Raw genomic sequence first — 27,560 nt, forward strand, 5'->3', positions numbered from 1 at the left:
TGTCTTCGTGACCCTTATCCCAAAGGTTTTCCTGAAAAGATCGTGTTTCATGCAGTAAAATTTAGCTATTTGCAGTACCTCCACTTTTTGGAACGCAACCTAGAGGCCTCAGAGCAACATTGATAAGTCTATTGAGTGAATCACCAGTTTATTGTCTAGGTCTGAATGGAAGGTCACTTGGTGTGTAACCTTTTCTTTTGTCCTTAAATTCAGATAAAGTTGCACGTGGAAAACTGTGGAAAAATAATCTCAACATGACTTGTTTATCTTCTTTACCTTAACATATCAATCAAAAGAAGGGGGGAAAATGCCCTCGAATTTCAATGTGACCCCTGGGTCACTTAAAACTGGTTGTGCTTCTCATGATAGCTTATGCAGATTTTAACAGGTTAAATAATTTAGAAATAACTTACGCTAAGTTATTACTGTCTTTTCACGAAAACTTTGAGATGTGGTTTATATGTGTTCATAGAACAGGGGAGATAAATCCGTGGAATGGCCTTACTTTCTAGTTAAACCCATTTGTTTTGATTGCAGTAAGTGGAGGTCTCACAATTTACAGTTTTAGTGAAACCTGCAACTTTTCTTTTGTCTTCTAACCATAGGATCCAAAGAACCTGTTATACCAGTTGGAAACTGGCTTTAGACATGCCCAGAGAGACTGTTCACCAAGATTTATGTAGACATCAGGGCAGTGATTCACAGTTTGCAAAACTCACACCCCGCCAATTCTTCCTTTCTGCAGGTTTGCCTGACTTGCTGTTCCAGGGATGTCATAATCAAAGTTGACCAGATCTGCCACAAAAATAGCATCAAGTTTTTTACAGGAGATGTTTTTGGCTACCATGGATACACATTTGCCAATCTTGGAGAACATGAATTCGTAGAGTAAGTTTTGGGAGAGGAGGGGAGAATGTAACATTTTCAGAAAAAAATACAGTTTTATTTACCAGTAGGAAACAGCCCATCTAAGGAAAGTATGCTTAGAACACTTGGAAACCAGTTCATTAACAGCTTACTGATTATGTAGGTTGTGTGTTGAGAATTATAGCAGGTGTGGCCCCCATTTCCCAAATGATGGTCTAATCTAAAGTGGAGTTCTTCCGACAGTCGAATACACCCGGTGGGTGTTTGGGCAGCCTGGGCTTCGGGTGGCAAAACCACACCATCTGATTAGGGAAGGCTTTCTTGCTTGGATTGTAAACACGTGCACCTCAGTTTTGGCCTCTGTGTTTCCAGGTTGGTAATAAAATGAGTACAAAATAGCCAGGTGGGTAACTCTGAAGGCACAGTCAGCCAGAATCTGTCTTGGGAAAGCTTCCAAGTCCAGAGACTGCGCTGGTGGAACAAACAGACCTTATCCTCTCAGTTTGAGTATCAGGGTTGCAGAGCGTGGTGCTTCTCACATGATGGGACCTGCAGTGTTTGGAACTTACAGGTTCTAGATGAAAGATGGCAGATGATACCAGTATTGTAAAACTACCTGCGGTGGGGTTTTGGCTTTTATTTCTGACTACCTCCCTTGCTAATAAGAGGTAAAGAGAGGCACTGTGTGGTAGGTGAAGCTCCCTACCAAGGGTCAAGAGTTGCTTTCTTTTGTTCAGTTTCTTAGATCGCTGAAATTGCCCTGGTCTGCACATACCTCTTCTGTAAAATCGAGATCTGGGAAGGACAGCCATGTTCAAGATCTCTCGTAACTTTGGTGTTTTATGGCTTTCAGAAACTCTGTAGTGTTTTGGGCACGCTGTAAATGGATGAAGAAGGCATACTGGAGAAAAACAGGCCCAGATTTATTTTTATTTTTTTAAAGATTTTATTCATTTATTTGACAGAGATCACAAGCAGGCAGACGGGGGGTGGGGGAAGCAGACTCCCTGCTGAGCAGAGAGCCCAATGTGGGGCTCTGTCCCAGGACCCTGAGACTGTGACCTGAGCTGAAGGCAGAGGCTTAACCCTCTGCTCCACGCCCAGATTATTTTAATGTGAGCTCACCATGGCAGAGGGGAGAAATCGAAGTTTGGCTCTATTTCATGATTCCAGTGAAATTTATAAAGACTTTTTGAGAGCTTACCTTGTGCTGGGCAATGTATGCTAAGCAATTCGTTATTTCTTATCTTAAAATAATTCTGTCAGGGATTGTTATTCTCACATACCTGATTGATCAGGTAATCATTAGCCACTTTGGGATTGGAAACCACTCAGCTATACCTGACTGCAAAGCTTTTGCCCCCCCGTTTTTTAAGATTTATTTTAGGGAAAGAGCACACATTGGGGGAGGAGGGGCAGAGGCAGAGGGAGAGAACCTCAAGCAGACTCTGCTGAGCTTGGAGCCTGACGTTGTTTTGATCCCATGACCCTGAGATCACGGCCTGAGCTGAAATCAAGTCAGACACTTAACCCACTAAGCCGCCCAGGCGCCCCAAGCTTTTGCTCTTAGCCACCGTCCCTTCACGTGAGCTGGTGAGGCTCTTCGGCGTGATTCAGAGAGTAGAGCTCAATTCCTTCCCTTGTCACCCTCTAGGGAGAAAACCAAAGTTGCCAAAGTTAGCCAAGGGGTGGAAGACGGACCTGATACCAAGAGAGCAAAGCTTGATTCATCTGAAACTACTATGGTCAAAAAGGTATGTGTACTCTGAGGGGGGAATGATCAGAAGCCTTGGGGCCTTATGGGGGACAGGCAGTCACAACTGCAAGCAGGACGAGCAAGCATGTAGTCTTGACGGGAGGGGCCCGGACAAGCCGGGCCAGTGCTTGTCCCACTCAAAGAGGGGGTGGCTGCTGCTTAGTGGGAGCCAGCTGTTGCCATGAAGGAGGATGGATGCAGTGATGCCAGGTATCAGTTTTTAACAGAGTCAGAAATAGATTTTTTTTAATAGGTTCTGTCCCAAACTATTTTTTCCCCCACACCCACCTGCCCCCCTAAACTTTTTTTTTTTTTAAATATTTTATTTATTTGGAGAGAGAGAAAGTACACAGGCACGCACAAGCGGGGGTGGGGGCTGGGGGGCAGCAGGCAGAGGGAGAGGCTCCCTGCTGAGCAGGGATCTCGATGCAGGACTTGATCCCAGGACCCTGGGATCATGACCTGAGCCAAAGGCAGATGCTTAATGGACTGAGCCACCCAGGTGCCATTCCCAAACTTTATTTTTAAGCAGGCTCCCTGCTGAGACTCGGGGCTCCGTCCCAGGAACTTGGGATCATGACCTGAGCCGAAGGCAGAGACTTTAACCCACTAAGCCACCCAGGTGCCCCTACTCCCAAACTTTTTAACACCACTTTGGTTTGAATGCTCTTCTTTCACCCTGCAGGGGCTAAAGAGAACATGCTTGCAGGGCTTACTTGGTTTGTGGGCCGACGGGGGCCTCTGGTATCTGGAGCAGTAGCAGAAGAACTGTTTTGGAGCAAAGGCCATGCCTCTTGCATAAAAGAAAGTTTTTTGGATAGACAGACAATTTAGGGAAATCCTACCTAAGTGGGCAGGAATACAGTTTAAAGTTTGAATTGTTTATGCTTTTCTTCTTTAAGATGAAGTTTTGGGGTCAGCTTTCCACCAGATAACCTTTTAGGAAGAAAGTCCTCAATGTTGACAAGTGTTATCATCCGTTGTGTACTTTCTAACATAGTTTGTAGGGATGTAGGCTGTACTGGAGTTGGCGCAGAGATTTAAGTTCGTTTTACAGCGAGAGGAGGGGCGGGGACTCGGCAGGAGAGGATCTTCTGAAGCCCGTGTTGGAATCTGAGAAGGGGGTCACGCGATGGGGGAGACAAGATGAAGGGGCCAGAATTGGTTTTGTCCAACTGAGGAGAGAGATGACCGAGCCCATATTTACTCTTTGCTTTGTAGATTTAAATGTGGAGAAAGAAAAACAGCTGGTCAGAGCTTCAAGTTAAAATTGCTCTAAAGGGGGGATTCTAAGAGTGCAGAAACCACAAGAGAGACTGCAGAAACCACAGAAGTGGAACTCTTTGAGTTTCCAGCAAGGCTGGGCCAGAGATTTTCGTTTTCTTGCTCTTTATGTTTGTATTGGAAGAGTTTGATTGCTGTGAGTGTGATACAGAGGAATTATTAAGCCCTAATTTTAGTGTCTATTCACAGGACCATAATTACCCAGAGTGAACATTGGTGTTTTGGCCAAAACTTGGGTCCTTTTCTTTCTCCCTTCTTTTCTTTCTTTTTGAGGCCCAGTCAAGCTTTATCTGAATAGCCCCGTGAGTTTGGTGGGGGGAGATAAATTGTTAACTAACGGAGGAGTACAAAAGCAGCTTTGTGGGTGCTGTCAATTTATAAATCACACCCTCTTACAAGTGTGACACTTGGCCTTGGTGTGAAGGGTTTTATGGCTTAAGGGCCTTCTCTGATTGAGGCGGGTCTTTCACATTCAAATGGAGAGAGCTCCCAGCTTTGTTAGCCCTTCACAGCTGGACGCTTCCCCTGGACTCAATACTGATGGTGCCCACTGGGGTGGATCTGGAAACCGCTCTGGGGAGCCACTTTATGGAGCTATGAGGGGAATGTGGGCAGCCCAGCCAGGCACCCGGTGGCCTTTGCGTACCATTCCTTGGGCTCTTCAGTCACAGAGCTCTTTGTGCGGCCTCTTCCTGCAGGGGCCGATTTTGAAGGTATCAAAATATTCCCCAGCTGACATTGTTAGTCAGCTGTTTCACTTGGACAATTCAGGCCTGGATTCCAACCCCGAGCCCTTAAGGTTGTGAGGCATTCAGTGCATTCCTGATGACAATCCCTGGGATTCCAAACCTTGTCTTTGTGCGGCCTCACTAAGAGCACTGTGGAAGGACGGGTGTGAGCTGGGTTTGGGCTCGGGCTTTGCCACCTCATAATAATAGGCCTCATCCATTTTGGCAGAGACTGCTCCGGGATTTTGAAGTTTTCTTCCAACTCAGAAATTCCTTGATTGAGATTATGCCCCTTCGCCTGAATTGTACAGAATAAGTAGTTGGGTTATGCTCAAAGTGCAGGATGGTGGGGAGGCAACCACTTCCTGTTTCCTGCGAAAGGCTTCTGGTTAGGGTTCCCTCCCCGCCCGCCCCCTTTCCTTAGGTTCAACCAAATGTTGTATAGCCACTTTTGCTTCAAGGTACACATTGTGCTCCTAAATTAGAAACGTTAAAAAACAAAGAGGAAAAATAGACCTGTGGTTTTCACACCGCTTAGGAGGATACTGGGCCTTTCTAGCACATGTGTCATCATGATAAATACGAGAGTGGGAAAATGTGTAGCCCAGAGGTAGGTGCTCAGTAGTTGGCTTCCTGTGGTGCCCAGGAAAAGTCATGAGACAGAGTTCATCAGAATCAGGTCTCGGGCATAAGTTTAATAGAGACATCAGTACAAAGTAGGTAAAGGAGAGGGCAGTAGTTTTATAAGGAAATGTCCAGAAAGATTTCTCAGAGGAAGAATTGTCAGAGTTGGCACATGAAGGCAGGTCTGCGGAGCACTGAAGCCAGGACTGGCATTTAGTCACAGGAAGTGGGATCAGCTGAAAGGCAGACATTGGAACAGAATGACTCTGGCTTCCTTTTCCCCAAAGCAGCCAGCTCTTTCTTTATCTTTGAAATGCAAGATGCCTACTGTGTGCGAGGCATTCTCTTGGGTGCAGGGAAGCGCATCCAGTCTCCTTATAGCTGCTGCCGAAGCTAAGAGAAGTTCCTTGACTTGCCCGAGCTCCCGTGGTCGTGTAAGGCGGAGTGGAGGGGGAGGACATAGACGGTCGAGGCCACAGGCTTGCCCTGCCGCCTAAAGTGTGAATTCCCTTAGAGTTTCTAGGATAATTTGAAGTTTTATGGTGATGATGAGATAAAATATGTGAAGATTGGGACCTTTCTGGAAAAGCCTTTAGGGTACAAGGTCACCCTCATGCTCCCTTGCTGCTGCTCTGTTTCTTTACTGTTAAGGGCTGCCAGATGCGAGTAGATGCCCGGGAGTGGTTACTTTCCATCACAGCTCTTTATTTATTTGTTTGTTTGTTTGTTTTTAAATATTTTATTTGTTTATTCGACAGACAGAGATCACAAGCAGGCAGAGAGGCTGGCAGAGAGAGAGGAAGGGAAGCAAGCTCCCTGCTCAGCAGAGAACCTGATGTGGGGCTTGATCCCAGCACCCTGGGATCATGACCTGAGCCAAAGGCAGAGGCTTAACCCACTGAGCCACCGAGGCGCCCCTCCATCACGGCTCTTTAAAAATTAAACACAACATAGGATTTGTTCTTGACATGCTAAGAAATACAGATTTAATTTTACCTCTGTTTCTGAAATAGTAAGGGACTAATTTGGGCACCGTTAATGCTCTTGTCATGAATCAGTTGTGAAATTCCACAGTTGACGAGTGATTCATTATTTTGATCCCCATTTTGGAGCAGTTTCTGGACGACTCATCTCCTCTTGCCCCCAAGCTGAAGGGAACATTCCAGGGACTGACCACTCTCTTTCTTCACCTTGGTTCGTGATGCTGAGGGATCCTGTCAGTGTTTCCCCGTCAGAGTCTAGGCTCTGGAAGGGCTAGGCACTTTGGTTCACCGCTGTGCTCCTGGTGCAGTTCCTGGCACAGTCCCCGGGAGATGTCTGGTCACTATGTTGTGGCTGCTCCTGCCACATCATAGGACAGCTTTGGAGATCATTGTCATTTTAAAAAAGAATTACTGAGTTGACTTTCTTTGTGATCAACCAAGTGGGTTAATTAACCGCCTGGCACATTAGTTGTTGTGGTTTACGTTACCTGAGCTGGGCTGAGAGAACAGAATTCTGGAGAGGACAAGGGACTTGGCCAGGAATATTAAGAAGTAGGTCATTGGGTTCCCTAGACCAGGGACCTTTAGGCCAGAGGTGTTCAAAGCCCTGCTGATTGTCCGAATCACTTGGTTTGGGGTGGGGGACAGGAGAGACAGGGTGCATATCGCAGAGCTGGGTAGAGTGCCGACAGCAGGTTTTCCAGGTAGGACAGATATGGCGGGGTGGCTGGTGGCGGTGGGGGTTTGGCATTTTAGGCTTGAGGCAAGAGGTCTCTCCCAGCATCAGAGCACAGTCCGGTGTATTTTTTATTATGATATTTGATACTCTCAAATAATATGACATCAGTACAAATTAAAGATTTTTTTTTTTCATTTGAGAGAGAGAGAGAGGGAGAACATGAGAGGGGAGGTTAGAGAGAGGAGACTTCCTATGGAGCTGGGAGCCCGATGCGGGACTCGATCCCGGAACTCCGGGATCATGACCTGAGCCGAAGGCAGAGGCTTAACCCACTGAGCCACCCAGGCGCCCCAACAAAAAAATCTTTAAAAATAGATACATAAATCTTCTTTGCTAGCATGATCAAGGTCCACTGGCTGTCTCTCTCCAATATAAGTAACCTCCGTCCTCAATTGTGGTTCTCATTCCCACCCATTTCTTCTTACTACTTATGTATTTCCCAGCAATATAGAATTGTTTGGTATGCTTTTTAACATCTTAAAAATCAGGTTTAATATTTTTTTTTTTAAAGATTTTATTTATTTATTTGACAGAGATCACAAGTAGGCAGAGAGGCAGGCGGAGTTGTGGGGGAGATGCAGGCTCCCTGCTAAGCAGAGACCCCGATGCGGGGCTTGATCCCAGGACCCTGAGATCATGACCTGAGCTGAAGGCAGAGGATTCACCCACTGAGCCACCCAGGTGCCCCTCAGGTTTAATATTGTATATGTGCTGCCACCTGCTTTTTATTTTTTATTTTTTTAAAGATTTTATTTATTTATTTGACAGAGATCACAAGTAGGCAGGGAGGCAGGCAGAGAGAGAGGAGGAAGCAGGCTTCCTGCCAAGCAGAGAGCCCAACTCGGGGCTTGATCCTAGGACCCCAAGATCACAGCCTGAGCTGAAGGCAGAGAGGCTCAACCCACTGAGCCACCCACGTGCCCCGACCACCTGCTTTTTAAGAGCACCATTATATTTGTGAGGCCGTCTGTTTGTCTGCAGGTCTAGGGCTTTGCTCTCCATTGTGGTTAGCCACTAGCCACATATGGCTATTTAAATTAGAATTAACTAAAATAAAAAATTTTCTTCATTCTCCTAGCCACATTTCAAATGCTCACCAAGCATGTGTGGCTGTTGGCATTTGTATTGTGAAGCCCAAATACAGATTCAGGACATTGCCATCATCATCGTGAGTTCTCTAGGACAGCCCTGCAGGACGTTATGTCTTTTTTTTTCCCCGCTGTAGAGTATTGTGTGAAAGCATTATTGTTTATCGAATCTTTTATTGATGGGCACGTGGGCATGTACGTTTTTTTTGTTACAAATGGTGTCACAGAGAGAGAGAAAGTGTGTGTGTGTGTGTGTGTGTGTGTGTGTGTGTGTGTGTGTGTGTAGATAATCTCTCTGGGTAAATGTGTGATTTCTCTGGGGTGTATACTTAGGAGGGAAATTAGGGTACGTGCAGTTTCAACTTAACCAAACCTGCTAAATGACTCTTGAGTAGTTCTGTCAGGTCACAGTCCAGAATCAGCAGTATGTGACGGTAACATTTGGTGACTTCAGGCTCTTTTGCCACTCTGCTGAGTGTGACAGCTTTGTCTTAGGATTGCAGTTGTCATTCGTTAGAATGCTTTTGAAAACTATAGACTCCTGTGAGTAGGTGTGGAAGTCCAACCTAGAAATCTGGTTTTCAAAGTTGTTTCAATTCTGATTCACATTTAGCTTTACAGCCAGAGCTGTATCCCTTCCTTGTTATAGATGTTCAGCTTTTTAAAAGTAAAGTGTGTGGGGCACCTGGGTGGCTCAGTGAGTTAAGCCTCTGCCTTTGGCTCAGGTCATGATCTTGGGATCGAGGCCCACTTCGGGCTCTGCTCAGCAGAGAGCCTGCTTCCCCCCTCCCCCCGCCTGCCTCTCTGCCTACTTGTGATCTCTCTGTCGAATAAATAAATAAAATCTTCAACAAAAAAATAAAAGTAAAGTGTGTTGGGACACCCGGGTGGCTCAGTTGGTTGGGTGTCTGCCTTTGGCTTAAGTCATGATCCTCAGTCCTGGGATCAAGTCCCGAGTTGGGCTCCCTGCTCCGCGGGCAGCCTGCTTCTCCCTCTGTCCCTCCACCCTTGTGCTTGTGCTCTCTGTCTCTCTCTCTTTCTCTGAAATAAATAAATAAAATCTTTAAAAAAAAAAAAAAAAAAGTAAAATGTGTTTACAGTCCCAAATGTGGAAAATACAGAACAAGTTGAGATAATGTGAACCCTGCTCCCCAGTAATGACTGTCGTGTTCCTTTCAGTGTTCTTTCTACTCGTTCACATATGTGATGAAGTTGAAATTTTAATGAACATCCATTAGCACACACGAGTCATACATAGTGATCTAATCTATGTGATGGAAACAAGTACCATCTTCTGCTTTCTTCGTGCAATGTATTTCCCATAAGCCTGGGAGCAGATAGTCCACTTTGGAGGCTCTGGCTTTAAGAGGCTGTGTCACTTCTCTTGCTGCCTTGCCTCAGTCCATCAAACCAGCTCATGTTGTAGTGAGGGTTTTGCACTTGTCCACTGTTCGGAGTGGCTCAGCACAGCCCTGCAATTTTTTTTTTTTTTTAAAGATTTTATTTATTTATTTATTTGACAGACAGAGATCACAAGTAGGCAGAGAGGCAGGCAGAGAGAGAGAGAGGAGGAAGCAGGCTCCCTGCTGAGCAGAGAGCCCCATGCGGGACTCGATCCCAGGACCCTGAGATCATGACCTGAGCCGAAGGCAGCGGCTTAACCCACTGAGCCACCCAGGCGCGCCCCCCCCCCTTTTTTTTTTCAGCCCTGCAGTTTGACAGCTCTCAGACTGGGTGGGAGAATTCATCTTTTGTATTTACTGTCAGGCTTTTTGGCAAATGAAAAGCAGATTGGACCCTATCAACTCACGGATACTTACTGACATTCTGTTCTGTGCAGTGCTGCGTCTTCCACTGTGGTCCCTGCCTCAGGAAGCTTATCCCCATCTGGGGAGAGGTGTAAGAGGGCTTCTTATTAGTCTTAACTAGACTATCAGATTGAAATCCTTAAGGCTCAGAATTGCCAGGAAAGGAAATGGATAGTGGAGGGAAGTCAGTCAGGCATTATACCCAGAGGGATCCATGAGCTGAGGGCGGGGAGAGGAGGGAGGGCTGAGTGAGGTGCAAAAGTGACCTGTTTTAGGGTGTTCGTTGTGGTTGCAGCTGCCTGGCAGATATTGCTGGGGGCTTTTCGTGAAGACCCTTCATTTTCTGAGGATGCTTTTAAGCATATTTTTCTGGTTATAAATCCAGTGTCCGTGAGGTGGGTAAGACGGGTACCACTAATCTGCATTTGTACGTACTATAGATTAGGGGACATCATTTTCGGTTTTTTATTTATTTTTTAAGTTATCTCTACATCCCACATGGGGCTCAAACTCATGACCCCTAGATCAGTATCGCATGCTCCACCAACTGAGCCAGCCAGGCACCCAGAGGATAGGCTTTAGGTAGTTTGAACCAGAAAAATGGGACATTAATTGTAGGCGGAATGCGGTAGCACAAGAAGCATTGAACAGCCACTATGACCCGAGAAGGATAAAGACCAGGCCAGCTAGGGAGACTTGGAGACAGTCGGAATTTAGCTTTTTTCTAAAGAGCCCTTCTGGTCATCAGTGTGTCTCTGTTTCTAGCTTTCATATTCCTAGTTCCCAGGAGAAAGAATCTGGTTGGTGTGGCCTGAGCCATGTGCCCGCGTCTGGCTTTGTGTCATCTGTAGCTGGAGGGCTGCTACGTATTTCAGACAAGGTTTACTGGGGTCCTCCTCCCCAAATTTCAGAAAACTTCCCTAAAGGCTGCCTGCCAGAGACAGGCCTAAGAGAGGTAAATTCATTTGTCTGAGTTCACAAGTTACAGCAAAATTTCGGTGAGTTCTGCCCTTTAACTTGGGGAGGAAAGAGGGCCTCTGTCCTTGGTCCTAGCGCTGTATAAGGTTCCACTCTGGTCTCCTTCCAGCCATTCCCCTAGTAGAATGAGGATTCCATGGAATTAAAGAGATATGTCCACCTGGGCCCATCTCCCCTACTAACCCACCTCTTCAGTTCTGGGCCACATTGTGGATGCTTGGGACTCCTGGAATCTCCTGCCCAGACAACCCCAGGCTTACTTCCCAGGCTTTTGTGGGCTTCTTCCCTCATCTTCCTCCAGAGTGCAAACCTTGGCAACAATGTCCATGTGCCTAGGGCTGAGGAGTAGTTGTTGTAGTGGGGGAAGGATGGTCTGGGAGGCCACACTCAACATGCAGAGCCTCTTGAGCTGTGAGAGCCAGAGGGGGGAGGAGAGAGGGAAAGAGGACCACCTTTTGCAGTGCACCCCATTCTGGCACAGAACTCCCAAGGAGGGTGAGAATTCCAAATTTGATCCTAGTCTTCCAGGTAGTAAGAAAATATATTTGTTAAGGCAAGAGAATATAATATACTTTATTTTTTAATAGCCTGTTCGTATGATTTATACTTACAAATATGTAGAAGTGGTATATGGGTTTCCATTTGTACTTTCACCCCAAGCCCTGAAAGTTTAGAGGTGGGCCTTCGTAGGACTGAGACCATGAAACAGAACTTTTTTTCCTCGTTTGTCATAGCGTCGTGACCTAACAAATCAGTGGATTCTTAGCCAGGTGAACTACAAAAATTCTGAATTAAAATCTTGGTAGTTTATGAAACCTCATGAGAGTTTGTTTTGCTCGTGTGATGGCATTCCCAGACCATACTGCTGATGGCTTGATCTGTGTTGTGAGACTCCTTCAAAAGGGTCGAGCAGTCTGTATTAAGCAGTAAATGTCACTCAGGGGCTGTTTGACTTGACTTTTGAGGTCAGACAGACTCATTGACCAAAAAGTTGGAGGACAGTACAAACATTTCGTATACCAATTCTTACAGTGGATTGAAATCCCAAAGGAGTGATTATGGGGACATAGAAAACCTCCTTAAAAACCGTATGACTGTTTCATCTTCACTAGGTGCTTGAGCTTTCATCTGTCATTTCCATTTTGGTCGTTAGCAAGCAGCGTCAACTGCCTGGGAGCGGATAGGTCTTGGTTCACTTAGCATCCTAATTATACTGTCGTCTCTTTTCTTTCTTAAATATCTGGGGCGTTTGTTGGGGGAGTGGGGTGGGTGTGTGGTATGTATATGTGGTGAAAGAAGGAGGGAGAAAAAGAGACCCATACCTCAGGAAGTTTGAATTTATTTATACATACTCACATACCATCTTTTTTTTTTTTTTTTTTTTTTTAAAGATTTTATTTTTTTCAGAGAGAGACAGTACAAGCATGAGTGGGGGGAGGAGCAGAGAGCGAGGAAGGAGCATGGAACCTGATCATGACCTGAGCTAAAGGCAGACACTTAAACTGACTGAGCCACCCAGATGCCCCCATCTTTTTTGTTTGTTTATTTAAGATTTTATTTATTTATTAGAGAGAGAGTGTGAGGAGTGCACATGTGGGGGATGGAGGAGAGGAAAAAGGAGAGAGAATCCCAAGCAGATTCCCTGCTGAATAGGGAACCTGACTGGGCTTGAACCCAAGACTCTGGGATTATCACGACTTGAGCCGAAGGCAGACGCTTAACAGACTGAGCCACCTAGGCGTCCCACACGTAGCCATCTTTTTTTTTTTTTTTTTAAGATTTTATTTATTTATTTGACAGAGAGAGATCACAAGTAGATGGAGAGGCAGGCAGAGAGAGAGAGAGGGGGAAGCAGGCTCCCTGCTGAGCACAGAGCCCGATGCGGGACTCGATCCCAGGACCCTGAGATCATGACCTGAGCCGAAGGCAGCGACTTAACCCACTGAGCAACCCAGGCGCCCCCCACACGTAGCCATCTTAAACTTCGTTAAAGTAGCTAGTGCTGAGAACCTTTTTTTTTTCCTGAACCATCTGAGAATAAGGTTTCAAACCGTGCTCCTTTCATCACTCCCAAATATTTCAGTCTGTGTTTTCTCAAACAAGGCATTTTCTGTAGTCACAAACCAAACTTCAAAATCCAAATTCAAATGGATACATCACTACTATCTAACCCTGAGACCCTATTCAGATTTTATCGGTTGTCCAATCATGTCCTTAATGGCAGAAGGATTCAGTTCTGGATCATGTGCGCATCTAGATTTTCATGATGCTTTTGAAGATTACAAGCCACTTATTTTGTAAATTGTTCCTTAGTCTGGGTTCGTCTGCTGTTCCGTCACGATTAGATTCCAGCTTCACACCGTTGGCAAAAGTACCATAGCAGGGTTGCTCCTCATCCCATCCTGCGGTCTGGTGCTGGTTTCCATATGCTGCTTTACTGACATTGGTAATTTTGGTCATTTGAGTAGAATTATGCCTGCCAGATTTCTCCTTTGAAAACAATTCCTCTGGGGCGTCCGGGTGGCTCGGTGGATTAAAGCCTCTGCCTTCGGCTCAGGTCATGATCCCAGGGTCCTGGGATCGAGCCCCACGTCAGGCTCTCTGCTCAGCAGGGAGCCTGCTTCCTCCTCTCTCTCTGCCTGCCTCTCTGCCTACTTGTGATCTCTCTGTCAAATAAATAAATAAAATCTTAAAAAAGAAAGAAAACAATTCCTCTTTTCCCTGTAATTTCCCCTCCAATAATTTTTGGAGAGGTTTTTTTGTTTGTTTTTTTTTTAAAGATTTCATTTATTTATTTGACAGAGAGAGATCACAAATAAGCAGAGAGGCAGGCAGAGAGAGAGGAGGAAGCAGGCTCCCTGTCGAGCAGAGAGCCCGATGCGGGGCTCGATCCCAGGACCCTGGGATCACGACCTGAGCCGAAGGCAGAGGCTTTAACCCACTGAGCCACCCAGGCGCCCCTGGAGAGGTATTTTGAAAATATGTAAATAACCTCATTATTCATCAGACTTTATCAAATTAGCCGATTTTAGATCAAAGACTAAAGGATTCTAGTTCATTTGAAGTGTTAAAATCTCTTACTGTTGGAATGCCTGGGTGGCTCAGTTGGTTGGACGACTGCCTTCGGCTCAGGTCATGATCCCGGAGTCCCAGGATCGAATCCCACATCGGGCTCCCAGCTCCATGGGGAGTCTGCTTTTCCCTCTGATCTTCTCCTCGCTCATGCTGTCTCTCACTGTCTCTCTTTCTCAAATAAATAAATAAAATCTTTAAAAAAAAAAAAAATCTCTTACTGTTTATTTTTTTCCATAAAGTGTTCCAGTTTGACCAGTGGGAGCTCCTTTATGTTGGTTGGCTCCTATTTACTCGGGACACACCCCCATCATTCTGTGCACACTTTGTTTCAGGCGCAGTAAGATGTTTGGGGCTCCTATCATACTCTTCCTGCATTAGCCGTGAAATCAGCTGTTTCTCCAAAGAGAAATGTTTCTCAGTGGGGGGTTAGAATCCCAAGGTCTGGGGGTTAGATGTACTGACTGTTCTCAGGGCGTCATCGCCTTGATGCTTTGTCTGTGGACGTGGCTGCTCAGTGTTTGTACACATGTACACACAGGCTTGTGTCTGCACTTACTTCCGTGCTGTATATATTGAAAATGAGTTCATACTAATAACCCCACCACAGGCTTTATTCTGGTTTTTTTCCCTTTCCGCAATTCTAATTCTCTTTTCTGACAGTGAGAAACCTATGTTCTCTATTTTCACTTGTTGCAGAAGTCCTTGGTGGGAGTGAGTCTCCCAGTCTACCACTACCTGAGCCGACCCCCGCCCCCGCCCGCCCCCGGTTGCAGGATGCCACCTTTCCCACCCAGCTCTGCTCTGTCCCCTGCAGCCAGTCACCCAGCACCTCTACACACTCTTCCCTGCCCTTCCTAAGTGCCAGTGGATGGTTTCTGGACTGAACGATTCAGGAAAGGAAAAGGAAAGTCACTTTCTTACTCATATTTAATTATTTATATTTTAAAATACAGATACAGAATGGCATTTTTTGAGATCATTTTATTTAGCTTTAATAGGTTACAGCCATGCTTCCTTTCACTACAGGCCTTTTACAAATGCCTTCTCCAGCCCCGCAGCCTGGAGATTTTGTCTCATAACCGTTGCTTGTGTTTCTTGCTCTTATTTATTGTTATTTTTATTCTCAAACCATTGTTCTGATGAGACACATTTAATGTTTTTGTTGGCTATAACAAAGAATGTTTTATTGACTATCTGTAGACACACAGTCTTGTTCACTTGTGCAAAAATTTCTGCAGTGTGAGCACAGCCAGAGTTAAAGCCACAGTGGAACTGGGTCTTTAGCTTTGCTCTGACTCCTTCCGGTGCAGGGAGTGTATGTCACTCGTTGCTGTGTCCCCAGCGTGCAGAGGTGCACACAGTAAGTGCTCAGTTAACATTTATTGGGTTTGCGTGGTCCTCAGCTGCTATTAATGAACAGTAAGCCTTAAATAATGACATTTCTCCTAGATGGTGAGGAGCTACTGCCTTGCGATTTAAAGCTAACATTTTTCTCCCTAAGCAATTTTGCCTTTTTCTCAACAGAAGGTGGTCTTTTGCTCCGTTAAGGACGCACTGGAAGTGGACTGGAGAAGTGATAAGGCGAAGGCAGCTCTGAAGCGCACAACCTCGGATTACTTTCTCCTTCAAGGTGAGGAGCCTGAGCAGAGCGTCCCAGTGGGCGCTTTGTGCTTTGCTTTCCGGAACTGCAGCTGCAGAGTCCAGGGCTCTCTTAATGTTTGCCCCAGTCTAGTTCTTCACGAGCTGGTTCTCCGTGACCACTCGAGAACATCCTGTTGGCTGGGCTGGAGATGTGGCCCCCCATTGAGCTCTGCATAAGCCTCACCCGTTCTCAGGAGACGGGGGTAGAGATGTCGCTTTTATTTGTCAAATTTGCAAAGCACCTTTGGTTGCATTTGGATAGTCTTCAGCCTTCCTTTCTCCAGGACTGGGTCTCTGCGGACTCCAGGAACACCCCCTGCCCCAAGTCAGGACAGATGGTGGCTGTGTGTGATAGCGAACACAGTTCCTCCTTCCGCAGGCACTATGTATATTGGTTCAGAAGGAAATATGTAAAACTACATAAAACTTCCTTAATAAACTGAAAAATCAGATGAGGCTAGGAATGAAGCCTTCCTCCTGTAATTAGTGGTGTTAGCCAGGTTGGGTTGGGGAGAGTTGGGAGAAACTAGTTTAGAGCACTTAATATCCATTTGTCTAGAAATCATCCAGTGTGGGGAGTTAAGGGAGGGCATCCAGTGCGTTAGGTAGGAATGAGTCTTAGGAATGAGTGTGCTAGGATTCAGAAAATACTCCTTTGGATGAGGACAGGGTCGCAAGGCAGTGCTGTCTGTAGTCCAGCCTGAGCATGGGGCATGGGCCTTTGGGAGAAGCTGATTGCTCTGCCTGACACATCGAGAGCCCTCAGTAAACAGTAGCCGTTAATTTGCAGTTTTGGGGCTTATAACCCAAGTGGTTCTTATTGCTGCTTGTACTGGTATTTGAATTTACCAAAATCTGGTGATTCTCAACCGAAGGTGGTTTTGCTTGCTGGGGACATGAGCAGTATTAAGGCATTTTTGATTGTTCAGGCTATGGGCAGGTGGAGTGGGGCGAGGTCAGGCATGTTGCTAAATATCCATGGCACGGGACAGCCCCTGTGGCAAAGAGTTATCTGGCCCACAATATTACAGTGTCAGTAGTACCAAGGGCAAGACATCTGTTCTAACCCTCTGCAGTTTCTCGAGTATTTTCTCCTCTGAGCTCATCAACGCAGCAGCCTTGTGAGATACACAGCGTGGGTGGGAATTCTCCCCAGTTTGGTTCCTTGAGGTGAGGAAACAGAGACCAGGAGAGGCTCAGTGTTTTACCTGAGAGAATACAGATTGGCCACGGCAAAGGAGCTGGGGCCCTGAACCGCTCAGGTCTTTGAAGCCTAAGGCGGTGTGAAACACCTGGACACAGCAGCCTACCTCCATCGTGCTCTCTAGGTGTTGGCTTATGGAATCCTCCCTACAGCCATGTGGGCTAGCTGCTGTTCCCCCATTTATAGGTGTTTTAAAAGATACAGACGGGCGTGCCTGGGTGGTTCAGTTGGTTGAGCATCTGCCTTTGGCTCAGGTCATGATCTCAGGGTCCGGGGATAGAGTCCCATATTGGGATCCCTACTTGGCGGCGAGTCTGCTTCTCCCTCTCCCTCTGCCACTCCCCCTGCTTGTTCTCTCTCTCTCTGTCTCTCTCTCCCTCTGTCAAATAAATAAAATCTTAATAAAGAAAAAGAAAAAAGAAAAGACAAGGACACCTGGGTGGCTCAGTCGGTTAAGCATCTGCCTTCAGTTCAGGTCATGATCCCAGGGTCCTGGGATTGAGTCCCACAACCAGCTCCCTGCTCAGCAGGAAGTTTGGTTCTCCCTCTGCCTGGTCTCCTTCTGCTTGTGCTCACTTACTCTTTCTCTCTCAATCTAGTAAATAAATAAAATCTTAAAAAAAAAAAAAAAAAAGTCAGGGACGCCTGGGTGGCTCAGTGAGTTAAAGCCCCTGTCTTCGGCTCAGGTCATGATCCCAGGGTCCTGGGATTGAGCCCCACGTTGGGCTCTCTGCTCTGCGGGGAGCCTGCTTCCCTTCCTCTCTGCCTGCCTGCCTCTCTGCCTACTTGTAATTTTTGTCAAAAAAAAGATCTTTTTTTTTAATTTTTCTTTTTTTTTTTTAAAAAAGGACTGATTAAGACCCAGGCCTGTGGCCATCCCTGCCCTCAGGAGCCCAGGACTGAGGTGGGAGGCAGCAGTATGGGGGAAAGTGTAATTCACATCAGGCCGCTGCTGGCCAGCACTGGCAGATGTTACAGGGGCAGGGGATGTAGACAAGAAGCAGTAGCCTGAGCAAGAAGCAGTAGCCTTGTTACTGACCCAAATGGCCGACTTGGTGCATGGTTGTTCAGAACAGCAGCTTTCGAATCAAAACATCTGGTTTTTCAGTCCTGCTTCTGTCTTTTTTTTTTTTTTTTTAGGTGGGTAATGTTGAGCCACAGAGTTAAATTCCCTAAAGCTCACTCATATTCCTCTCTGTCACAGTGTTAATAGCACTTGCCTCAAGGGCATTTTTGTAAGGTTTGGATAGTATGCACACTCTCAGCACAGAGCACGGAAGTCCTAGAGACCTGTGTTATCTGTAAAGTTGTGGGGTTTTGTTTTGTTTTGTTTGGGGTTTTGTGTTTTGACACAAGTACTTTGCAACTGTGTAGAAATTTTGGGATTGACTCCGTTTCCTTTATTTTTTATTTATTTATTTTTAAATATTTTATTTATTTATTTGAGAGAGAATGAGTGAGAGCATGAGAGAGGAGAAGGTCAGAGGGAGAAGCAGATTCCCCAAGGAGCTAGGAGCCCGATGCGGGACTCAATCCTGGAAGTCTGAGCAGGATCATGACCTGAGCCGAAGGCAGTCGCTCAAGCAACTGAGCCACCCAGGCGCCCTGACTCAGTTTCCTTTAATTCCATATTTGAGTAGGTATTATCATGGCAGCAATCCTACTAGATTTTAATTTTCTGCCTGTGACATTTTGTTGGATAATACATCCCATATGTTTACTTTTCTAAACGGCACTCACTACTTTTTCAGTTTCAATTTCAGGGCTTCAGGTTTGGTGATTAAAATGATGTTCGTTAGTCAGTAGTCATATAAATTTTTTTTAAGATTTTATTTATTTATTTGATGGAGATCATAAGTAGGCAGAGAGGCAGGCGGGGTGGGGTGGGGGGAAGCAGGCTCCCTGCTGAGCAGAGAACTCGATGTGGGGCTCAATCCTAGGACCCTGGGATCATGACCTGAGCCGAAGTCAGAGGCTTTAACCCACTGAGCGACCCAGATGCCCCCCAATTTTTTTGTTACAGTAAGAAACACATACCATGAGGGCACCTGGGTGGCTCAGTGGGTTAAGCTTCTGCCTTCGGCTCAGGTCATGATCTCAGGGTCCTGGGATTGAGTCCCGCATCGGGCTCTCTGCTCAGCAGGGAGCCTGCTTCCCTCTCTCTCTCTGCCTGCCTCTCTATCTACTTGTGCTCTCTCTCTGTCAAATAAATAAATAAAATCTTTTAAAAAAAAGTATAGTAAACACATACCATGAAATTTACTATCTTAATGATTTTTACATGTATGGTTTTGTTGCAGTCATGGAATTATAAAAGGAGGCAGGCCCATATGCCCTCTAGACCAGGAGTGGCAGGAAGGGGCTTTCTGCTCCTCCCTCCACACCCCTCACCTGTGGCGTGCGTGGCTGAAGGACCCTCATCGATGGCTGGCAAGTCCAGATCATCAGGCCACTTTCCCCAAACCTCAGAACCCAGTGGCACAGGAGGGGAAGTGACTTGCCATCATCATAAAACAAATTAGTGGTAGAGTCTACGTCTCAACCAAGTCCCCTGACTCTGCCAGGGGCTAGTTCCTTCATACCACTCCAGTGCTCTTTCTGGCTGTTTCTGGATATCCAACACAGCCTTTCCTGAGCCTCTCTCTGCAGCAGGTGACAGGTTCTAGGCTTTCTTGTGTGGTGTCCTACAACACATTCCTAGTGGTGATTTTTTTTGTTCCGTTGGTCTCTCTAGGCTCTGATGCATCTTCCCAGAGAGGCTGGAGCTACTGGGAGTGCCCCAAATGCAGTGAGCCAGAGGGCCTGGTTTGGCTTCTGGGAGCTTCTCTATGAATGCATACTTAATTTTATTAATGCCCTCCACTGCCTGCTGGGCTGAAGTTCTGGAGGTAGAGGGAAATGGCTGTTGTGATCTCTCCCAGGTTATACCAGCAGCTTAGAATCCTCCACTTATAGGTATGAAGTTGATCCTCTGTGGGTGTGTCATCTTGATCTTACACCCAGGGAAATACTCCTTTTGATTTTCTGCTCAGCCATTCATGGAGCTATGGGATTCTCCTGTAATTTGACCTTAATGGATTTATGCAGCAAAGCATAGCAGCTTCCACATGTGAAGTTGCCTTCTGCAAATACACTGGCTGTTAACTGTCTTTGTGACTTTAGGCAGATAACTTGCTTTTCTAGGATTTTGTTTGCTTGCTTATAAAATGGTAAGACTGTGCTCGCTTTGGCAGCACATATAATAAAATGGTAAGACTAAGTCAGCCAACCTGTCTTGAAAAATAAAATGTTTTCTTTTAAGATTTTATTTATTTATTTGACACAGAGAGAGAGAGAGATGGCGAGAGAGAGGGAATACAAGCAGGGGGAGCGGGAGAGGGAGAAGCAGGCTTCCTGCTGAGCAGGACCCTGGGATCATGACCTGAGCTGAAGGTAGACACTTAATGACTGATCCACTCAGGCGGGCCCCTCTGAGTCCAAATAATCAGTGAATCTAATAAAATACCCTTCTTGTGGCTTGTATTTCTCTTTTATATTTGTATCTTTTTTTTTTAAGATTTTATTCATTTATTTATTTGAGAGAGTGAGTGCATAAGTAAGGGGAGGGGCAGAGGGAGAGAGCTAAGCAAACTCCCCCCTGAGCAGGGAGCCCCATGTCGGGCTCAATCCCAGGACCCTGGATCATGACCTGAGCTGAAGGGAGATGCTTAATGGACTGAGCCACCCAGGTGTCCCTCTACTTTTAGACTTATATAACTTTATTGATTTATGACTTACACCAGAAAACTTAGTTTAGGGGCGCCTGGGTGGCTCAGTCCTTAAGCATCTGCCTTTGGCTCGGGTCATGATCCCAGGGTCCTGGGATGGAGCCCCCCTCATCAGGCTTCTTGCTCAGCAGAAAGCCTGGTTCTTCCTCTCCCACTCCCCCGGCTTCTGTTCCATCTCTCAATGTGTCTTGTTCTGTCAAATACATTTTAAAAAAAAAGGAAAGAAAAAAAAACTTAGTGTAAGTGTATTTCTTTTAATAAATTCTAGAAATTTTTGTTTGTTTGTTTTGGGAAGGGCTATTTTTTTTATTTTTTTAAATTAATTCATTAATTTAAACAATATCCTCCACATAGTCCTAAAGTTTGATTTTAATTAGAACCATTCTTTTTGCCCAGCCTGTTTTGATTGCTAACCATGGCAGTAAAAGTAGAGTCCGAGTAGAGACTGATGCAGTCTCATCTCCTGGAAAAACCACGATCTTTGGAGACTGACAGAGCTGAGCTCAGATCACAGCTCCTCCCCCTTATCAGCAGGCCTAACCTTTGGTGTATGAGCTTCATTCAGATCTGGGTTCCTGACTTAGGACTGAGGGGCTAGCAGACAACTCTGCCTTCCCTTGGCTCTAAGAGAGGTACTGAGATGGCGAATATGAAAGATGAGTGCCGGGGCACAGCTTCTAGACTGTTTAGTATTTTCCTTTGACTCTTCCGAACATATTCCAGTCACATGTTGAGGAGGAGGATTGGGTTTTTTTGTTTGTTTGTTTGTTTAAGTTTTTATTTATTTATTCCACAGACAGAGATCACAATTAGGCAGAGAGAGAGGGGGTGGGGGAAGCAGGCTCCCTGCTGAGCAGAGAGCCCGATGCGGGGCTCCATCCCAGGACCCTGGGATCATGACCTGAGCCGAAGGCAGAAGCTTTAACCCACTGAGCCACCCAGGCTCCCCGATTGGTTGATTGGTTGGTTTTTTAAGTCGAGGTTTGCACACCTGAAATTGATACAATTCTAAAATGGCCTTACTTTTGTTATTATAAAATTAAACACTGCTCACGTCTGACTTCCGGAAGTAGGATGGCCTTGGGGAGTATCCAGGTTGAGTGGTCAACTTTTCAGGCATTACTGTGGTTTTCCTGTGGCGTGTAAGAATGGTTATTGGGTACTGGACACTGCTTGCTGCTTTACCTGGCAATGTGCTAAGCGTCTGACATATTCTCAAGTTATTGTGACAGCCTTCAAAATATAGTTGCTGTCCCATTTTCTTTGAAGAGACCAAGGTTGAGCATGGCTGTGGCTTGCTTGGGCATATGCTTGGTTTTATAGACAGAACCAGGATTTAGACCATGAGGTCTCTTTGATCCCTGCACTGTGTTCCTCACATCTATAAATGCACCTCCGAGCTAAGTAATTTTGTTAAATTTCAAATCAGGAGCCCTGCATGTTAGAGAAATAGAATTACCACCACAATACAGAAAACCCTGGTTCAAATATGTATTAGACAGAAAGATTATCTGAATTCTGACCCAGATAGTCTTTCTTCTCCCCCAAGAGACATTTGAGTTTTATGTTTTTGAAAAAAAGGGGGGGCGTGTCTTGAAAGGGCCTATCTTGGAAGTTGATTTAACACTTATAACCATGCATGTGTGTGTGTAAACCAGACTGTTAAGCCAGTTTCGCTCTTTACACTTGATGGTCTTCAGTGGTACAGAAAGATCTTGGAGCATGTATAGAGTGACCTCATATGTCTTGTTGGCTGTGTGATGTATTCCTTTGGGTGTAGCGTGGTTTGTGACCAGTTTCATCTTGAAAGGTATGGAAGTTGTTTTCAGTTTTTCCTGGTCCTTGGAATCTGTTCCCAAGAGCCTTTCTAGGAAGGTGACCTTTACACCTAATGATGCCTCGGGAGTTCCTAGTAAGGACACAGTGCCTGCTTGGCTGTGATGCACACCCGAGAGACCTCCTAGGGACCCTGAGTTTATTTCACTATCGCCCAGCAGAGTACACAACACTTACTCCGTAAGTAAGTATGTTTTGCCCGAGTGACTGGTTGTTGCTTGTCTGGACATTTGGCCCACTCTAGAGTGAGAGCAGCCTGCTCCATGGTGTCCCTGCAGGATCTTCTTGCCTGCCCTGTTCTCTTGGCACCCTTCAGACTTGATTCCAACATCGTGCTGGCCTGGCCCTCACACGTAGGTGTTTTACTGCCCCATTCACAATTCAGCCCCTGGGGAAGCAGCTGCTTTGTGGTGTGTGCGTGTGCGTTTGCCTTGTTTGGGTGTCGAGTGTTTTTCCAGTTTACCTAATAAGATAGCGGCCAGACTGCATGCTTCCTGCTGCATTTTTCCACTATCTTGAGAGTTGGCCTCACCATCTGTGAGCAAAAGGTCTCATCTTTTTATTATTCTCCCATGGCATGTTGCAAAACATTAAGCATGAGCTGGTTTCCTGTGACAAAAAGTTGACTTTGATTTGTTCTTTTTGAGGTTACTGTGAGTTTATCATAACAGGAGTGCTAAAAATACCGGGTCTAGTATGGAAACAGCATTCACTTACCAGCATGAACAATAACACGCAGGTTTAGCCCAGAGCAGGAAGAAATGGGCTTTATCGCAAGATGAGAATACTTAGCATAGAATCCTTGGCAATGTGAACTTTCTTGAAAGTTCTCAGTCTCTGTTCTGATGAGTTGTGGAAAAGTACTTGGGCCATTTTTGAGCCACAAAATTAAAGCTGAAAATAATCTTAACCAAACATTGTTTGAGTACCTGCTATATGCCAGGTCCCTTGCCTGGGAATCCTCATTAGATCCTTGCCAGTGGAAGAGAGAAACACAGACCATTCTCCCTGTGAGGAGTAACAGGGCTCTGGAGAAGGCTGTTGTGTTGTCCTGTTCTGTTTCTCAGCTTCTGTGAACTGCTTCATAATAAACTACCGTGGAGCTCAGGGAACTGGGGGCCTGGGTGTAATTGGCAAGCTGAGGAGTCTTCACAGAGGACAATACATCTGAGCTTGCTTGTAAAGAAGAGGGATTTGCTAGGGACTGGAGAGAGGCAAGGTGATTGCAGGCAGAGATGCGGATCCTTCACGGGACCAGTGGTGCCAGGACCATGACACAGTGAGGCTGGAGAGATCATTGGGGCCCTGCTCTTTTTAGCCTTTTATTCTTACAGTTTTCTTTTTTTTAAAGATTTTATCTTTAAGAGGTGCCTGGGTGGCTCAGTCGTTAAGCTTCTGCCTTCAACTCAGGTCATGATCCCGGGATCCTGGGATCGAGCCCCGCATCGGGCTCCCTGCTTGGTTTGAAGCCTGCCTCTCCCTCTCCTACTCCCCCGGCTTATATTCCCTCTCTCTGTGTGTCTTTCTCTCTCAAATAAATAAAATATTTTAAGAAAATTTTTAAGTGCTCTCTACACCCAGCGTGGGACTCAAACTCACAGCCCTGAGATCCAAAGTCACATGGTCTTCCGACTGAGCCAGCCAGACTCCTCTAGCTTTATTTCTTATAGCCGATCTTTGTCCAACTGATAGGATACCAGAATTTACTTGGGGAACGTTTGAAAAATACAGATTACCTGGTTCTAGCCCAGATTTATTGTATCAAAATAATTAGCAGAGCCTGGCATCTCTATATTTGTAAAGCTCCCCCTCTTCTGAGTCCCCAGCCAGTTAGAGGGCAACTGTCACAGGGTGGGGGTACTCATGTGCTTTGTCACAGCTTTGAGCTCCTTTGTGTTCTTACTTTACAGCATATTAAGTATTTATTTCAAATGAGGCCATTACTACACCGAGGCAGGAAAAAGGAACTGACCCATGTAGCTTTTGAATATATACCCTCAGACTAAAGAAAAAAGAACTATAAACAAATACTGAACTCTAATTAGTAGGTTTGTTTTTCACAGTGGTATATGGGTTAGCAATTCTGAAACTAGTTACTGTTCTAGAATGGAGCAGATAGGTAAATATTTTGTGGATAATGAGAGTCAGATTTTTTTTTTAATTGCCAGAAACGGGAGTTCCTGTAAGTATGGAAGGTGGGAAAGGCTAGAAGGAACCCTGTGAGGTCAGATGGGCATTGGAGTCACCAGATGAACTCATGGTTTTTCTGTGCAGATACAGACATAGATGTGTAGATGCGTGTGTCTTCATGTTTATGCGTATGTATTTCCTAGTTCTGTTTGTTGAGAGGGCTTAGAAGCAAGGGTACTCTGGTAGCAAGCCATGAGTACACCTCAGCCCAGATCCTGCCTGTTAATAATCTCATAAGAACCATGTTGTCTTGGAGAAATGACTGATGCTGGGGCTTGGGTGGGAACATCACGGGTGAGCTTGGAATATCCTGCTGTGCCAGAAAGTAAGGATGTGCTTGAAGAATGATGGGTGATGTCAGAGGAACGCAGGAGCCAATTTGAAGGGGCTCCTCCTGGGGAGATCTGGGACACCATGGAGCAGGCTGCTCTCACTCTAGAGAGGGCTAAAGTAGGATATTCCAGGTAGAAGAAATGGAAATGTGTATAGAAATGGGGAGGGTTAAGGCACCTGGGTGGCTCAGTCATTGGGCGATCCCTTCTGCTCGGGTCGTAATGCCAGGGTCCTGGGATCGAGCCCCACATCGGGCTCCCTGCTCGGCGAGAGGCCTGCTTCTCCCTCTCCTACTACCCCTGCTTGTGTTCCCTTTCTCACTATGTCTCTGTCAAATAAATAAAATCTTAAAAAAAAAAAAAAGAAAGAAAGAAATGAGAAGGATGACGCTATGGGGTGACAGCAAGTAGTTCAGTAGAAGTGTAGGGCTCACGGACGGCAGAGGGAATGGAAAGGAGAAAAGAAATCAGCAGGTCGCGGGTCTAGAATGCCAAGCCACAAAGTTTAAATTGTATCTTGATGGCAAAAAAGATTCACAGAAGGGTTTCAGTTTTTAGACAGATTAGTCTGGTCACTGAAAATGGGTAAGAAGGAGGAGCTCTGAAGGCAGAGGCTGGTAAAGGGGCCACAGCACTGATGAAGGCTCCCGGAGAGAGGCAGTCCTATGGTGAGAGGTAGTCCTACGGGAAAACTCACGGTCATCTGAAAGGGAGAGAGGGAGATCAGGAGGGGTCCAGCTAGGGTCCCAGAGAGCACCACGCAGAAGGCAGGGCTGGGACTCTAGGTGAAAGAAGCTGCCAATCAACGATGTGAACTTCAGGAATGCTCTGCTGAAGAGAAAATGGCAAACAGGCTGGAACAAAGCTAACAGCTTAATTTGGAGCACTGGCTTTGAACAGACTCATTCTGGCTCTGGGTATACATAGACAGCGCATTAGAGCACCTCATCTTTAATCCACCCTACAACAAATAAGGCTCAGCAGGGGGAAGTGACTTACAAGAAGCCACCACTATATCTATGCCCTTTGTCCCCCCAGTACCTGCCTCCAAGCCCCCACTTGTATTTTTAGTAAGTTCCTACCCGGCTCCAGACAGAAGGTGAGTGGAACTTGTTTACATGCAAATACACCCCCTACAGTCTGCCTCCCACTACTGTTCGACAGAGGAAATTCTTTTTTGCAGAGCAAAGCCCCATAGTGGAGGCCGGGGAGACTGGTTCATCATCTCCTACCTGATTCATCAAGGCTTTGTTGTTTGGTGATGTGCGGTGTATCTCCCACAGCAAAGGCCCCTAGGCACCCTTGAAAATCTAGGGAACCTCTACAGCTCTTTTGCAGACGAACTGTACCTACAGAAGACCAGCTTCAGACCCCCCCACCACCCGAAGAGATGATAAGGATGTGCTGTTAAAATACGCCCTTCTATGGACCCTGCAGATGTCATCAGTAAGCCCTTTGCAAGTATTACTTATCAGCTACCAAATCAGCATTTTTCTAGGAGTTGAGAAGCAGTGTGTTTGGAGATTGTTTTAGCTCATTTTTAACTTTTTAAAAAATATTTCATTTATTTATTTGACAGACCGAGCAAGCACAATTGGAGGTAGTGGCAAAGGGAGAAGGGGAGAGAGAGAGAGAAAGAGGGAGGGAGAAGCAGACACCCTGCCAAGCAGGGAGCCCGACGCAGGGCTGGATAACAGGACCCGGAGATGACCTGAGTCAAAGTCAGACGCTCAACCAACCGACTGAGCCACCCAGGTGCCCTTATTTTTAACTTCTGAAATAATTTTAGACATACAGAAAAACTGTACACGGAATTCCTGTATAACTTCATCCAGATTTCCCAAAAGTTAACATCCTACCACATTTATCGTTATTTCTCTGTATCTGTACATACTCATTTCTTCCTGAACGATCCAGCATTTGCCCCCAAATACCTCAGAGTATTTGAAACAATTACACAAACCATGAAACAATTACACAAACCATGAAATTAACATTGATAGAGTATATCTAATCTACAGACCTTTTTCAAATTTCATCAACTGTCCCACTAATGTCCTTGAAAGCCAAAGAAATAAAAACCCTCCCCTACTCTTGGGTTCAATCCAGAATTCTCCATTCTACTTAGTTTTTGCATCTCTTTATTCTCCTTTAATCTGGGACAAGAATTCCTCAGTTCTCTGTGATACTTTGAAGAGAACAAACAATTTACTTCACAGAATATTCTTCCATTCGAGCTGGTCTGACGCTTCCTCATAACCGGACTCACACTACGCACTCTGGACAGGGAATCTGGCGTGGTGGCGTGTCCTCCCCAGTGCGCCCTCTCCGGATGCATGAGCTCTTTCTCTCCCGTTCCTGGAATATCAACTTTGATCTCTCGGTTGAGGGACAATCCACCAGGGTTCTCTAAAGTCTCTGTAATTAGTTAAAAAGTAGCTTGGGAAGAGATTATCTCTTCTATTTCACAACAAACCTTCCTGTTCGTTTTAGCATCCATCAAGGATTCTTGACTGAAACAATTTTTACTGCCATGGTGATGGTCACATACAGATTTTTAAAATCTTCACCGCTCCTACTCTATCCTTCTACTGAAAAAACAAAAACAGGGCGTGCCTGGGTGGCTCAGTCAGTTAAGCATCTGCCTTTGGCTCAGGTCA

At 45.7% G+C, this 27,560-nt stretch overlaps 1 protein-coding gene across 8 annotated transcripts in view; it reads left to right on the top strand.

Annotated features, from left to right (window-relative positions):
- SAE1 (SUMO1 activating enzyme subunit 1) overlaps positions 1 to 27,560 on the top strand; it is a 96,499-nt gene that overhangs the window by 36,963 nt on the left and 31,976 nt on the right. For all 8 annotated transcript variants that reach the window (XM_032326405.1, XM_032326407.1, XM_032326406.1 and 5 more), the window contains 3 exons: positions 746 to 888; positions 2,522 to 2,621; positions 15,455 to 15,560. In XM_032326405.1, the coding sequence (XP_032182296.1) occupies positions 746 to 888; positions 2,522 to 2,621; positions 15,455 to 15,560 (349 nt within the window). The remainder of the gene's footprint in view (positions 1 to 745; positions 889 to 2,521; positions 2,622 to 15,454; positions 15,561 to 27,560) is intronic.

This window comes from Mustela erminea, chromosome 19 (genome assembly GCF_009829155.1).
Source record: "Mustela erminea isolate mMusErm1 chromosome 19, mMusErm1.Pri, whole genome shotgun sequence".
NCBI classification, from domain to species: Eukaryota; Metazoa; Chordata; class Mammalia; order Carnivora; family Mustelidae; genus Mustela; species Mustela erminea.